This window comes from Myotis nattereri (genome assembly GCF_964212035.1).
Source record: "Myotis nattereri genome assembly, chromosome: 15".
Lineage (NCBI taxonomy): Eukaryota > Metazoa > Chordata > Mammalia > Chiroptera > Vespertilionidae > Myotis > Myotis nattereri.
In genome coordinates this window covers 45496265-45512378 of record NC_138090.1, presented here as the reverse complement: position 1 = coordinate 45512378, position 16114 = coordinate 45496265, and the positions used below count along the sequence as shown (strand labels likewise).

Sequence of the window (16114 nt, the reverse complement as noted above, 5' to 3'; positions counted from 1 at the left end):
TGGGGAGCAGGCCTCCAAAACATGAGCATGTGCTCTTGACTGGAATCAAACCCGGGCCCCTTCCGTCCACAGGCTGATGCTCTCTCTATCCACTCAGCCAAACCGGCTAGGGCTAGGCTATTTCTTTAAAAAATCCAACTTCCAGCTCTTTTCCCATGAGAAGCGGATTCCCTGGGCCCTGTGTACTTTCCTTGTTGTTACTCCTACCTGGGGATATTTTTTCCCATTGATTTTTAGAGAGAGTGGAAAGGAGGGAGGGAGAGAGAGAGAGAGAGAGAGAGAGAGAGAGAGAGATACCTCCTGCACACGCCCCACCTAGGCAGGGGTCCGAGCTAAAACCCAGGTATGGGCCTGTCAGATGCAGCTACAGCTCAGCTGCTCTGAGTCCATAGATTCTTCTGAATTCTGCTCGACTACGCCAACTATCTGGGTAGGTATCTTCTCAAACCCTGCCCGTTGCACTCTCTGCTGGGTCTGAGCCCCTCTGCCTAGGGACTGGACCTTTGCCTAGGGACTGGACGTTCTTGGATGCCGGGTCTTAGACGGAGAAGCCGCGAGAAGTTGTGGGAATATAGAAAAAAAGAGTCTACTGCAGAAGCCAGTGGCTACTTAACCATCAGACAAAACAGTCCTTCCCAGCAATCCCCTATAGGCAGCCGCACTCCGGCTGGTAAATACCTACCTTTCCCACACAGTAGTAGCAATCTCTGTAGCCACAGTTACTATCTGAGCAGTGCACCGCACGCTGCCCCCTAGACACACTGCCTCACAGAGTCGAGGCACCTGAGCTCTCCGTCTCAGCAGCTTCTGCAACCGCGCCAGCCTTTCCTGCACACGGCAGCTGCATCCTCTGTGTCTGCCTCAGCTTCTCTCCCCCGTACGCTGGCTGGTCAATACCATGCATTCCACCACTTAGACAAAGGAGGCCTCTAGCCAACAATGACATCAATCATGTTGGCTTCAGAAGGGCACAGTGTGCCATGAGTTCACGGTGGCCTTGCAGCTGCTTACGGCACCTTAGCTTTGAACATTCTGATTAAGATTCCCAAGTTCAGAGTGGCCTTGGCCCTTCCGGCGTACCATCAACAAGGCCTTTCACACTCTGTTGCCTTGACTATCTGGTGCTTCTGGTGTGGTTCCCACAGTGCCCTCGACTGGGAATCTAACCCAGGACCCTTCGGTGCGCAGGCCAATGCTCTAACCACTGAACACACCAGCCAGGACTGGGCCTTGTGAGTTTTTAATAAGCAGCTAGGAGATTGGGGGAAGGTGATCCCCTTTCAAAAGGATGAGAGCAAGGTAGAGAATCCGTGTTCAGAGCATGTCACCCCTGAACTTGAGACGAGTGAAGTCACGATTGTAAAAGCCCATAAACACTTATTATATTTTCTTGTAAGGAGTTTTCTGCAATTTAATTTTCAAGAACGTCGTGTATTTCATAAAAGGAGGCAGACCTGTGTGGCAGGGTTAATTCAGTCCCCCGGGAAGAAGGCATTGCAGAAAAATGATTGTTTTTGGCTTTTCTATCTGCCTGTCACCGAAAGCTAACAAAACATTACAGGGGTCAAAGACCTTTACCAAGCACGTGTGTGCCAGATTCTTTGCTCGACTCATTTAATCTTTTCAACAATCCTAGGAGGTGGGCACTATTTTAAAAAATATATTTTTATTGATTTTTTTTTAGAGAGGGAGAGAAAGAGAGAAACATTGATGTGAGAGGGGAACATCGATTCTGCCTCCTGCACACCCCCTACCAGAGACTGAGCCTGCACCCTGGGCATGTACCCTGACCAGGAACCAACTGGTACCCTTTTGGTGCACGGGACCGTGCTCCACCAACTGAGCCACACTGGCCATGGCGATGGCCACTATTATTATTATTTTTAAAAATGTATTTTTTTTTTTTATTTCAGAGAGAGAGAGAGCAAGAGAAACAAATAATGAGAGAGAATCATCGATTGGCTGCCTCTTGCACACCCCTTACTGGGGATTGAGCCCAAAATCCGGGCATGTGCTCTGCCCGGGAATCGACCTCCTGGTTAGTAGGCCAATGCTCAACCACTGAGCAACACTGGGCAGGCAATGGCCACTATAATTATCTTACTAGAGGCCTGGTGCACAACATTCGTGCACTGATGCGGGGGGGCGGTCCCTCAGCCTGGCCTGCGCCCTCTTGCAGTCCGGGACCCTTCAAGGGATGTCTGACTACTGGCAAGGAGCAGGCCTAAGCCAGCAGTCAGACATCCCCTGAGGGGTCCTTAGCGCTGCCGAGGAGGCGGGAGAGGCTTCCGCTACTGCCGCTGTGCTTGCCAGCTGTGAGCCCAGCTCCTGGCTGAGCGATACTTCCCCTGTGGGAGCGCACTGACCACCAGAGGGCAGCTCCTGCACTGAGCGTCTGCCCCCTGGTGGTCAGTGCGTGTCATAGTGACCGGTCATTCTGCCGTTTGGTCGATTTGCATATAAGGTTTTATTATATAGGATTTGTACAGGTGAGCAAAAGCAATCTGCCCACAGCGATGGTGCGTGGCCAGCGCAGCTCCGTCTGGGCCCCAAGCCTGTGTCCTCGAGCACCTGCTCTGCTGAGGAAGGAAGGGGACTCACCCGCCAGGGCCTCCCACAGCAGCTGTGGGAATGGTGGGACCTTGTGCCTCAGTTTCCTCCCTGTGAAATGGAGGAGCTGGCAGTAGCTACTCATAAAGGTTGTTGTAGGAATTCATTGAGATAGTGTCTGACAAAATCAGTGCCCGAGGTACAGGAACTATTATTATTTTGTGGTGATTGTTGCTGTTCTGTGAAAGGAGGGAACTGGACGGCCTGAAGGATTCAGTCGAGGAGCCCAGAGATATCTCGAGAGATGGAAGACTTGGTTTTGGGGACATCTGAGCCTCTACACCCTAAGGATACGGGATCTGCTTGACCCAGAAACCTGAGCTGCCTCCTCTGTCGCTCCCGGCACCCCTCCTACTGGCCTCATTCTGCAGTGCACAAAGCAAGACCCAACTAAATACAGCCCCAGTATGGGGGGGGGGGTGCAGCGGGGGGGTAAGAGATCAACCGAAGGACTTGTATGCATGCTTATAAGCATAACCAGTGGACGCAAGACACTGGGGGTGGGGGTGGGGTTGGGGGTGGTTGAGGGCATGTGCTGGGGGGTAGGGGAGGCCGGGGGAAGGTCAATGGGGAAAAAAAGGAGGCATATGTACTATACTATTTGTAATACTTTAAACAATAAAATAAAATTTAAAAAAATAAAAAATTAAAATGTTCTAGATAAAATACATTAAAAAAAAAAATACAACCCCAGTCTCTCCCAGTTCCCTGCTACCATGGCTGTGGCTACCATCAGGCTTAGGTGAGAAAGGTCATTTTGTCCAATGTGGAAGGTAGGAGGTCTAAGGTCTGGCATGGCAGAGCCTGCCAGCTCCCACCTGGGAGCCGTTCTTCCTGTCTTCCTTGGTGGCAGGGCCCTGATGTTCCCTGAGGCAGCAGTGTACCCAGGGAAAAGACTCTACTTCTCAGCCTCCCTTGCAGCTAGGGTCGTCACGTGACAAAGAGCTGGCCAGTCAGGTGTAAGTGGAAGTTGTAGGATGGGCCTTTGGGAAAGGTTTCTGAAAAGGGGCACGGTCCATACATTGGTGGGGGGGCTCTTGTTGCTTTTGTCCCCTTCTTTCTGGAACACGGATGGGGCGGCTGCAGCTCCAGCAGGCGTCTTGGACCACGAGGTGATGAAGAGAATGGAAGCCCCAAGCCAAGAACAATGGAGCAGAAAGAGAAAGAGCTGTGTCCCGGGTGACACCACGGAACCACCATTCCAGCTCTGAACAGTTCGTTGATGAGTTCTTTTTTTATGTCTGAGAGAGGCAACCTTCCATCCGTGCAAGCTACTCTTCCCTATGCCAGTTCCTCTTTTATCTTATGTTAGTCTTCTCTTGTTGCTTCTGTTGTGTGTATTATTTCCAGTCTCCCCTACTGGCCACTAAAAAGAAATTCTCACCGATATACCGAGGCTCGAGCCCTACAGCTGCCACTGACTTTTTGTTGTTGTTGTTAATCCTCACCCGAGGATATTTTTCCATTGATTTTTAGGGAGAGTGGAAGAGAGAGGGAGAGACAGAGAAACATCGACGTGAGAGAAACACATCAAGTGGTTGCCTCCTGCAAGCGCCCTGACCAGGGCCCGGGCCAGGGAGGAGCCTGCAACCGAAGTACATGCCCTCGACCAGAATCGAACCCGGGACCCTTTAGTCCACAGGCCAACGTGCTTTCCGCTGAGCCAAACCGGCGAGGGCTCTCACCGGCTCTTAGGTGACTTTGGAGGGGCGGGGAGAGACGGACCCTGTTTCCCACTGCGGGGCTGACGAGTGGTGGGATTAAGAGTATGGGCTCAAGTCCATCCTCAGTTTCCAGGGGTGCTACTGCCTGGAAAACCTCATACTAGAGGCCACTGAATTAGGTATTAGCTTCCAAAGTCTTAGCGCCCCCTGGACTTTTTAGTGGACAGGCCTTCTGGCTCTCTCGTCATTGGCCAGACTGGGTCACATGGCCTCCTGAAGCTGCAAAACAGTCTGGGAAAGTGAGTACCTGACATTTTCCATCTTCTTTCACGGTAGTCAGTGCTTGCGATCATGGAAGAGGAGAGGGGAATAGCGGCTGGGGAGCAGTTCACAAACCTGCCAGGTCCCCCCCTCCCGCCCCCCGATATATATTTATTGAGAATCTAACCCCGGACAGACAGACCCTCTACTTCAACCAGAGCAGCGTCTCCTTTCTTTTCTATAGGAGTCTCCTCTGCCTCTCATCACAAAGAGTTTGTCTATTTTATTGGCATTTTCAAAGAATCACTTTAGGATTGATTGACCAACTCCAATTTTGTTTTTATATTTTGCCCATTTTTGCTTTGATCGTTCTCAATTTCTTACCTTGTTTTCTTTGATTTATTTTGTGGGCTTTTTCTCGTTTCCTGAGTGGAAAGTTTATTTGCTTCACTTGGAAGTTCTTTTCTTTTATTACGTTCAGTGCATTTAAGCATCCCCCCCTCCCAGTGTGGCTTTGGCCACAGCCCACAGATTTCTATATGGAGTGTTTTCACTGCTGTTTGATTCTGGTTGAAAATATATATTATTGATTTCAGATAGGAAGGGAGAGGGAGAGAGAGATAGAAGCATCAATGATGAGAGAGAATCATTGATTGGCTGCCTCTTGCACGCCCCCTACTGGGGATCGAGACTGCAACCAGGCATGTGCCCTGGATCAGAATTGAACCTGGGACCCTTTAGTCCGCAGGCCTGTGCTCTATCCACTGAGCAAAACTGGCTAGGGCTCTGGTTGCTACTTTAATGACCTCTATAATCTAAATATTATTTACATTTAAGGAATTGTTTTCAAATGTGTAGAAATTTTGGGGGAGAGAAGGCTATAGCTTTTGAACGGATATCTACTTTTATTGCATTGCTATTTTACTTATTTATGTATTTTTTTAGAGAGAGTGGAAGGGAGGGCGGGAGAGAGGGAGAGAGAGAGAGAGAGAAACATCAATGTGAGAGAGACACATCGATCGGTTTCCTCCCGCACGTGCCCCAACCAGGGCTGGGGATCAAACCTGCAACCCAGGCTCATGCTCTTGAGCAGGAATTGAACACATGACCCTTTGATGGATGGGCTGATACTCTCACCATTGAGAAACACTGGCTGCATTACTATTTTAAATAATATACTGACCTACCATTTAAACTTGCATCGAGAGAAAGCTCTGCGGCTAATAGAATGGTTTGGAAAACTCTAGTTTACCCTGAGCCCACACCCTGGGCATACTGAGGGCCCAGTGAATCCATGGCAAATGTGAGATTAGGGCCCCGATGTTGTAACTCATAACTGTCCTGTACACAAGCAGCGGTGTCAGGGCCTGGGTGGTGCAGCGAGCGCAGATCGGGGAGGCCGTGTCAGCAGAGCCCAGCTCTGTGGGTGTCCACGGGAGGGGCAGTCTGCGGCCCCCTGGGAGGCAGGACCCTCAGCTGTCACCTGGGCAGATGCGGGAAGGGCCCGAGGCCTGCCAGTGAGCATCAGGGCTCGCAGCCCCGTGACCCGGGCACCCCTGTGCACGCACGCACACAGACCGAGAAGGATCTCGGGTGGGAAAGGCAGCCTGCGGGCCACCAGGAAGCGGCAGGGTTGGCGATGGTGGAAGGAGAGGCGGACACAGGGTGTTAACCAGCAGGTTTATGGCCTCGGCGGCTCTCCGACAGCTCAGTGGAGGAGTAGGGCCCTGTTGGCTCTAACTCTACAGTGGAAGCAGGAGAACAGAGGGCCGAAACCGCGGTGATCTTCCGCTCACGGGGGCGGTGGGGAAGGTGGCAGAGGTCTTCTCTCTGGAGGTCTCCAGGGCGGCGCTGCTACTCCAGGGCTGTGGGGGAGGATGGGGCAAAGGGGCAGAGGAGGCCATCAGGGAGGCAGGGGACCAGGTCCCCGGTGCCCCCACCCCTCCCGCTCCCCTGCCCACCCCCAGCCTCCCGGCGGCCCCGCCCGCCCCACGCTCAGCCTGTGCCAGGTTCAGGTTCAGGAAGGTAGCGCTGGTCTTCGTGCAAGGGAGGAAGGTTGACTGTGAGAAGAGAGACAGGTGAAAGGGCATCCCCGGGCCTCATTGGGGGGTGGCCTGCTGTCCCTGGACAACATTCTTCCCCCAACACTGGCCCAGAAAACCAGGGCTTGATGAGTGAGTGGATGAAAGAGGGGGTCCAGGGTGCCTGCTGGTGATTGGGTCCCTGATCCTAGAAGCTTCAAGCCCGAGGGAGGGCAACTCTGTCCCTGACTCAGGGACATGGCTTCTGAGAGTGTCTGATGGGGGAGGCAAGACTCCAGCCTGGGGAATGACCTAGTCCCCAGTGTCTGCGAGCTCCTGGTCTAATGGGTAAAACACGGCCCTGTTTCTGGAACATGGCCTCTCAGGGCCCTGGAGGTGCTCAGTCCGTGGGGAGACACGGTCCCTGACTCTGGGAGCTCCCAGTCTGATGGAGGAGACACGGCCCCTGACTCTGGGAGCTCCCAGTCTGATGGGGGAGACAAGGTCCCTGACTCTGGGAGCTCCCAGTCTGATGGAGGAGACACGGCCCCTGACTCTGGGAGCTCCCAGTCTGATGGAGGAGGCACGGCCCCTGACTCTGGGAGCTCCCAGTCTGATGGAGGAGACACGGCCCCTGACTCTGGGAGCTCCCAGTCTGATGGAGGAGACACGGTCCCTGATTCTGGGAGCTCCCAGTCTGATGGAAGAGACATGGTCCCTGACTCTGGGAGCTCCCAGGCTGATGGGGGAGACACGGTCCCTGACTCTGGGAGCTCCCAGTCTGATGGAGGAGACATGGTCCCTGACTCTGGGAGCCCCCAGTCTGATGGAGGAGACATAGTCCCTGACTCTGGGAGCTCCCAGTCTGATGGAGGAGACACAGTCCCTGACTCTGGGAGCTCCCAGTCTGATGGGGGAGACATGGTCCCTGACTCTGGGAGCTCCCAGTCTGATGGAGGAGACATAGTCCCTGACTCTGGGAGCCCCCAGTCTGATGGAGGAGACACGGTCCCTGACTCTGGGAGCTCCCAGTCTGATGGAGGAGACATTGTTCCTGATTTGTGGGAGCTCCCAGTCTGATGGGGAGACACGGTCCCCAACACCTGGGAGCTCCCAGTCTGATGGAGGAGACATTGTTCCCAACTTCTGGGCACTCCCAGTCTGGGAGTGGTGGTCCCCAACATCTGGAAATTCCCAGGCTGACAGAGGAGACACAATGCCTACCACCTGGACACCTCCATCGTAATGGAGTAGGTCATTCCTATTTCAGTTTGAGAGAGAATTTCCACCCTCTGCTGGGAGAAATTCTGTCCACATCCCCACTGTAACGCAAAAGGTGAGATGTGATCCCCATTGTCTAGGGTGACAGTCTGAAGAGGGAGGCAGGATCCACCCTGACTCTAGATCTCTAGTCTGACAGGGGAGGTAAACTCCCACCATTAGCCAACTTCCCCGATGCGATGGTAGAAGCATTGCCTTCTGTGTTTTAGGGTCCACTCATCTGTGGGGAAAAGGATGCCCTGTTCTCCTTTCAGTCTGGTGTACCTCTTGTCTATAATTTTAATAACCATAAAATTATTGTCTGAGAGAGAAGGCATGAAAGGCCCCTCCAGTAGCCCCCAGTCTGACAGAGGAGGCCTATGGACCCCTCCAGTAGCCCCCAGTCTGATAGAGGAGGCCTGTGGACCCCTGCTCTAGGCCATCAGTTTGACGAAAGAGGCAGAAGAGCTCATTTGGGGACCGCCCAGTCAGATGGAGGAGGCAAGGTTCCTTCTGGCAGTCTGGTGGGAAGTCCCCTTTTGGGAGCCCCTGTCTGCAGGCGGCGTGCGCCCCCCCCCCCCCCGCCCTCCCACACACTCACGGGCCACCTGCAGCTCCAGCTCCAGCGTCTCTGTCTTGCCCTGCAGCGTGACGGTCTTGAGTGTGTAGCGTCCGGCGTCCGTGAGGTTCACCTTCTGCACCAGCAGCGAGCAGTTGGCGAAGCCCACCTCCCGGCCGGTGTGCGCGGGGCCTGCGATCCAGTTCCCGGACGGCAGCTGGCTGAGCAGCCGGTTGGGCTCGGAGGCAGGCCCGCGGTACCAGGCGTAGACCAGCAGGTCCTTGGGGTAGCCCTGGACGGTCAGCGTCACGTCCTGGCCCTCCGTCGGCTTGGTCGGCACGGGCACGATCGACATGGCCACGACAGCCGCTGGGGAGAGAGAGGGGACGCGGGCTCAGCTGGGGGGCATCGTGTCCCCTGCTGCCCCCAGCGGGCTCAGCTGTGCCCGCCCCCAGCCGGCTGTGCTCCCCCGTGCAGGGCTCTGGGAAGGAGACAGAGGAAGTTGGTGACTGGTGTGGAGGGTCTCTCGTCCCAATAAGCCTGCCAGGGATTCTGTCTTCCTCGGTCAGGCCGGCGGCCCCAGCGGGAGGTGGCCACCTCTCCCCCATTAGACGAAAATTGTTCAGCCTCTGGGGGATCTTTCTCTCACGAAAGTGCAAGACCCTAGAGCAGTGGTTCTCAACCTCTGGCCCTTTAAATACAGTTCCTCATGTTGTGACCCAATCGTAAAATTATTTTTGTTGCTACTTCATCACTGTAATGTTGCTACTGTTATGAATTGTCATGTAAATATCTGATATGCAGGATGGTCTAGGCGACCCCTGTGAAAGGGTCATTCGACCGCCCAAGGGGTCGCGACCCACAGGTTGAGAACCGCTGCCCTAGAGGCTAGGGTCATGTCTCCTCCATCAGACTGCAGACTCCCAAAACATAGGGGCCACGCCTCCCCTATCTGATCGGAAATTCTAGAAAATGGGGGGCCGTGTCTCCCCCATTAGATCGGAAATTCTAGAACGTGGGGACCACGTCTTCCCCATCAGATAGGTGGGAGCTGTGTGCCCCAGGGGGTCCTTCCTGCCAGGTGGAGAGGCCTGGACATGTGCGGGCTGTGGTTTCCCATCAGGCTGAGCGTTCCTGAGGGGCAGAGGCCGTGTCTCCTCCATCGGGGTGGGAGTGCGCGATCACTGGGTTTGGTCTTTCCAATCAGGCTGGGACCCCAGAGACTGGATGGGTGCATCAGACTAGAAATTCCTAGAAAGTGGGAGACCTGTACTCCCCCATCAGATTGGGAGTAGCCCCAAGGTAGGAACTGTGTCTCCCCCATCAGACTAGGAATTCTAATAAATAAATAAATAGATAGATAGATAAAGAAATAAGTAAAAGGGCCGTGTCTCCTCAAGGCCATGTCTCCGCCATCAGAATAGAAACTCTCTCCAAGCGCGGACTGGGCCTCCTCCATCTGATTGGAAGCTCATTGAGGGTGGGTGTCTGGTCTCCCCCATGGCCTCTCCTCTCTGACTAGCAGCCTCTTGAATACGGAGGCTGTGCCTCCCTGTCCCAGGACCATCTCTTTCAGGGCAGAGACCATGCCTCCTCCATCAGATCAGCGGCTCCCCCGGGAGGGGAAGGGTGATGTCTCCTTTCCTCTGTCTCTCTCCTGGCACCTGCCGGGGTTGCTGACAGTTCAGAAGGCCCACTCCCTGCACATACCTGCACACCTGGGGCACCCCCCTCAGGCAGGGCCTGGGGCAGCACCTGAGGTCATCTGGCCCCCCCCCGCCTCCCCCCCCCCCCCCGCCTCCTGCCAGGACCAGCTGCCGGGCCAGTGGGCTGGGGCAGGAGGCACACTTACCTCTGGGGATGTCATTTCTGCTTTGGGTGAAAGAGGATCCACCCTTTGGATGAGACCCAGCCTGTTAGGAGGAGGGAGGGGAGGAGGGGGGGGGGCGACTGCTCCCACTGTCCCCGGGGGATGGGGGCCACTTGGGAAGGAACCAAGAGGGAATTAATCAGACCCTAATGTTCAAAGCCACCCCCCCCCCAGGGGGTGAGGAAGTGTCCCCAGAGGCTCCCTTTGGCTCTGAAAACACCAGCTGTGCCTGCAGCCCCAGCCCCAGGTCATTTAAGGACAAGGACAAGATTGCTGTTCAGCTGTGTTTTTCCATTTGCCAACAATTGGCTGTGATTTTCAGAGAGTGAAAGAAAGAGAGAGAGAGAGAGAGAGAGAGAGAGAGAGAGAGAGAGAGCCCCCCAGTGGGTGCCCACACCATCGTCTGGGCCAGATAACGGGGTAATCCACCTGGCCGCCCGGAAATTCAGCGGCCTCTCCCAGGGCGTGGGTGAAGCCCCTTGGCAGCTGCGACTGATTTAGAACGGGCACCGGCATGCGGGGCCGCCTCTCCCCCTGCGCTGCACAGTGTGGGGCCTGCCGCCCGCTTCTCCCGGTGCCGCCCCTCAGGGGGGAGAGCCAGGTTTGTCGTCTGTTTTCCAGGCGACAGGACGCGCTGCCTCCTTTTGCCTCCTGGATGAAGAGGGGTCCACCTGGCGGGTTGCTTGGCCACCAGCTGGGTTGAGACTCTCTCCCTTTCCCATCCTTAGTTGGGTAGATGGTGGCCTAACTGCTGGTGGAGCAGCCAAACCTTTACGTCCACTGGGCCTCCCGGGGGGGCGGGGGGCGGGGGAGAGGGGCAGGGGTCCGGCTGGGCGACCCACCAGTGAGCTTGACCACCACCGAGGCCGATCCGGAGAGCAGGGTCTTGGGGTTCTTAGCAATACACGTGTACGTGCCCTCCTGGGCCGCCGTCATGCTGCTGATGTTGAGGTGGTCTTGGCCGTTCTTGAGGGCCCGCCCGTTGAAGGCCCACACGTACTCGGGCTCCGGGCAGGACCGGGACACGCACCACAGGGTGAGGGACGCGTTGAAGTCAACTTTGATGGTGCAGCCCGTGAGGGTGGTGGAATCCTGGAGGATAGCCACGCGTTCCGGGCCAACTGTGGGGGCAGGAGCGAGAGACACGGGGCAGTGGAGGGGGGCGGGGAGGGGCGGGGCGGGGAGGTGGGCACCCCTGGCTTTCTTTCCACCGGCCTGGGCCCCTGGGAATAGCTGGGCCTCGTGGAGGGAAAAAGAGCTCCTGCCTTTCCGGATGCCACACGGGTCTCTAACTCGCTCTAGGAAGGCTCTTGAGTCACTTTCCCTCTCAGGGGAGGGATCTCAGTGTCTCTTCTGGGAAAAGAGGGTGTTGAGCCAGACTGCATTTCAAGTAGACTTGAAATCGACGGCTCCATTAAAAAAACACACAAGTCTACGCGGCTGGTTCCCGACAAGCCATTCTAGAAGCCCAGCTCGCTAAGGCTCCACGGGTGATGGCTCAGGTGCTAGGATGGTCGGTCAGAGCCTGGAAATCTAGGTTTTCTAAGATTCTAGGGTCGGGTGGCTCTAAGGTTGCAGAATTAGATGCTAAGAGTCTAAGAATCTCTGCTTCTAGCGTTACCAGCATCCTCAGAGTCTAGAATTCAGTGCTTCTCAAGGCCAGAGTCCTTGGTCGGAGAGTTCTGGGTTCTAGGATTTCCTACGCCCCCGGCCCTCGAGTGCCTCCGTGGTTAGCTTTCCTCGGACTCCAGCGACTCCCGGCCTTGCTAGTGTTTTTATTTCATCTCCCTTCCCAGTCCACCACTTACTTCCCGCCTCCTTTTCAAAAACCAGTGCCCTCCCTTCCCTGAGGGAATTGCTTCACACTGGAGGGCTATTCCATCCCAACAGTGTGCTTAATCCTCAGGAGATGGGCCAGACACCTTTTCAGAGGGGTCCCTGGTTCCTAACCCCAGGACACCTGCGGACACGCTGTCTGCCCTCGGGCGCCCTGCCTTGGACTCAGTTTCCCCAGCTATGAGGTTGGGTGTCTCGGGCGGGGCCGGGAGGACTCACAGTACACGTTCAGGTTGATGGGCTCGCTGCGGCTCACACTGACCGGGTTCGAGACCTCACACTGGTAGGCCCCCGCCTCCTCCCGGCGGATGCCGTGCCGGGTCAGCACCCGGCCGTCGGGGGACAGGCCTAGGCGGAGGGCGATGGGCAGAGCCTCGCCGTTGAAGAACCACCGGACCTCGGCGGGGCTGGGGCTGCTGCACAGCAGGCGCAGGGTGTCTCGGCGCTCCACCAGCTCCGTGCTGTTGGCGATGACCTCGGGCTGGGCCAGGATCTCTGTGGGGCAAGAGACAGAGGGGGAGGGCCCCGGGCACCGCCTGCTCCCGGGGCCTCCCCACTCCCAGGCAGGGGGCATGGCTGCATCCTGGTGGTGCCCCTGTAACCCCAGCCACAGTGGCAAAGAATGGGGTAAGAGGCAGGTGTAATCCTGGAGGCCATCCTGAAGGAGGCGGGCATTTTCATGTTGTTTCAAGGCTTTTTATGGCTTTAACATTTTTTTAGAGGTTTTTTTTTCCTTCTTCTTCTTCTTCTTTTTTTTTTTTTAGAAGAGGGATTAGAAAGGAGGTGGCCAGGCCTGGCTGGGGAAGAGGAGGGCTGGGGGTTATCTCACCATAGACTCGCAAGTGTCCGTAGCCCACCTCCGTCTGAAGCTGCCTGTTGAGAGTCTGAAGGATGTAGGTGCCCGAGTGCCCAGGCAGGGCGCCATGAATGTCCAGGCTGCCGTCGGGGCGCACAGCTTCCCGCCCCGTGTGGGCCGGGCCGGGGGTCTCGTCGCCTGTGCTTACGATGTAGCTGGACACCAGGTAAGCCAGGCTGAGCGTGGGCCCCGCATACCAGCTGTAGGCGAGCAGCTCCCCCGACAGCCCGCGGACAGCCAGCGTGACGTTGTCCCCTTCGGCCGGCTGGTCGGGCTCTGGGGTGATGGAGATCTCCGCCCCGGTGCTCAGGAACGCGGCTGGGGAAGGAGCCAGAGAAGCGGGATGAGGCTGGTGTGGCCGGTCCCCTCATCGGAGGGAGAAGGAGACCTGGGCTCCTGGCACCTGGGCTCCTGGCACCTGGGCTCCTGGGATGCCATAAGTGCCCAGTACATATTAGCCAGGCGCAGTCAGTCCCGGGGAGGGGGGTGCTCTGAGAACTGAATGTGATGGGCTGTGCCAAGCGCATAGCCCACCGGCAGCTCCGGGGACCTTGCATTTCATGGGACTGAGACAGAGTCACCAGACGGAGGCTTACAGGCCGGGGCTGGCTCCTCCGGCCCTCGGCCCTGACTCCCAGGCCAGTGCTCTGCCCTCGCCTCCCCACGACGAAGACACTCCACCCCTTTTCTTCTCAACCCAACAGCTAACCTCCCAACCCGACTAGCTGGTCAGGGCTGCTCGGCTTTGCGGTGTGTGTGTTTCCCGGGGATGGGTAGCCACGGACGGTGGTTCTCACGCAAGAGGCACGCACGCGCCTGGCCTGCTTTCCGGGACTTTCCAGGCGGGTAGAGCCCGGCTGCGAGGCAGGGCGCGGGTCTCCGCCGCTTCCTGGCTGTGGGGCCTGGGCAGCGACCTCCCTTCTTGCGCCCCAGGTTTCTGGTCTATGAAGGGGGGGTGAGGAGGGGGCCTCGGAGCAGCTCTAGGTGCGGAGCACGCCCTGTCATGCTGCTCAAGTGACCTGCAGACCACGCTGTGCGTGAGGCCCATTTCACAGATGAGGAAACTGAGGCCGAGAAGGGGGAGGCACCTGCCCACAGCCAGGTCCTCGGGGAGGGGCCGGCTGCTGGTGAGAACGCACCCTGCTCCAGCTTCCACGCCTCAGTCAGGGCTTGCCATGGGAGTCAAGGAGTAGCAGGGGCTGCCTCGCCCAGGCTCAGGCACGGGCGGCCGTGGGAACCTCCGGGGCCCACCCTGCCGGCCCCACGGGGCTGCATGGCCCACCCCGTGCCTCTGGGAAGAGCCTGCGCCTGTGTGGAGCCCAGCTGCCTCCCTACCCAGCCTGCTGGGCTTCTGCTCACACCGTCCCTCTCCCTCCCCGAGGCCATCGGGGCTGAGGGTCCGGGGGCAGCAGGGGGCACCGCTCTCGCTCACCGCTGAGGAGGAGCCAGCTGCACCCAGCTAGCGCCATCTTTCGCCCCCGATCTGGCTCCTGGAGGCAGCGGCGTTGGCGTCCCGAGGCTCCCCGAGGCCCTTCCTGGTTGGGGCTTGGCTCCGTCTGGCGCCGGACCTGGGAGGGCTCGGCGATTTGGAGCCGGGGAGATCACCTGAATTTGGAGGGATCGAGTCACCAAGGATCGGAGGCCCTGTTTGGGTCCCGGAGCAGGCGTGGCGGGCACGGGCCAGGGGCCACGACCTGGCCAGGCCTCCTGGGGCACTGCCTAACCTTCTTTGTGCCGAGGGCCTGGGTTTGGTACCGGGAGAAGAACCAGGTCGCCGGGGAGGAGGCGGGTGGCGGGGGAAGGTTTCAGGCCAGTTCCTACCCACGGCCCAGGCCTGGCCTCTCTGTTGCGCTTTGGGGTCAAGTGAGGAGCAAAACCCAGCAACCGAGGCTGCGGCTTCCCGGCCTGGCTGCTGCGGGTGGCCCTCAGCTGTCACCTCGGGGGTGTCCTGCGAGGCGGGCGCTGTCAGAGCCTCCGTTCCTTTGCAGCTGGGGAAACTGAGGCACCGGGCAGGGGCTCGGACTGGCCTCCGTTCCGGCAGGAAAGGGATGTGAACCCTGCTCTGTTTCAAAGCCGCACAGAAGGGCCCGAGGCCGGGTGGCTGCACAGCGCCTTTGGGGCTGTGCTTCTTGGCCTCCCGCTCAGGACCGAGAAACGGGGGTGTAGCCCTCCCCGCTCAGGGCTGGGGCGAGCCGTCAGCGAGAGGCCGCACGTTAGGAATTAAGCCGGCGCCTGGCAGAGGGGGCCCCACAGACGAGGTCGGTTGGTGTGGCTGCTACTGAAAATGGGGGCCTGGACCTATCGCTACTGTCCTCTACCTCCAGGACTCTGGGCACGCTATGGAGCCCACGGGGCCTCAATTGCCTCACCTGTGAAATGGGGATGATGACAGCACCCCTCTCCTAGGGCTGCTGAGAGCATTAAATGAGTAAGCACGCGTGGAAGGCTTACAACAGTGCCCGGCACAGAGCAAGTAAATGCTCCGTAAATCGCTCTCTCACGTGTTCAGCGAGTATGGAAGGAGCAGGCACTGTCCTAGGTGCTGGGAGGTGTAGTCCCTGCCCTCGTGGGGTAAACAAATCAAATGTAAAATCTGTTCCATGTGGAATGGAGATAAGTGACGTCTAGGAAAATAAAACCAGGAAGGGGGGTTGCAGGGGGCGAGGGAGGGGGTCCCTGAGAAGGTGATGTTGGGCCGAGGTCACGTGGGAGGGCAGGGACGCGGGGGGGGGGGGGTCCTGGGGGAAGAGCATTCCTGACGGACGTGTGATGTTCATGTCTTGGTGGCCGCTGGGTCCTGGTCCCCCGGGGCCCCAGGGGCCGGCTCCGGGGCAGGGCCCACCGTGGCTCACCTGTCCCGGTTTGTTCCTCCAGAGCCCTGTCCCGAGCTGCCCTTGCCGGGCGGGGCTCTGCAGGGGGAGTGAGAGGTGTGGGTGACCTGGCGCCGCCTGCTCTCCCCATCCCGCTGTGACCTCACCTCACCCTTCTCTGTCCTGGCCCAGCCCCTCCCCTGCGCCCCGGGACCGCATCCCAGTGTCATTCAGGATGCCTCCCCGTGTCCCTGGGCACCTCTCACTCACCTCGTCCCAAACTGACCTTGGCATCTGCCCCAGATCTGCTGCCCCTCCCCGTCCTCTTGTCAGGGACGGCGCCACCGTCCACTGTCATTGGGGCAGA

The 16114-nt window shown here is 57.8% G+C and overlaps 1 protein-coding gene across 1 annotated transcript; it reads right to left on the bottom strand.

Annotated features, from left to right (window-relative positions):
* Positions 1–7995: 7995 nt before the first annotated feature.
* CEACAM16 (CEA cell adhesion molecule 16, tectorial membrane component) lies at positions 7996–14406 on the bottom strand (the record flags this gene model as incomplete). Its single annotated transcript, XM_081107333.1, has 6 exons — positions 7996–8057; positions 8418–8744; positions 11088–11366; positions 12301–12576; positions 12911–13255; positions 14370–14406. The coding sequence occupies 6 exons, from the start codon at positions 14404–14406 to the stop codon at positions 7996–7998; spliced, it is 1326 nt and encodes a 441-aa protein (XP_080963459.1).
* Between the last annotated feature and the right edge of the window lie 1708 nt (positions 14407–16114).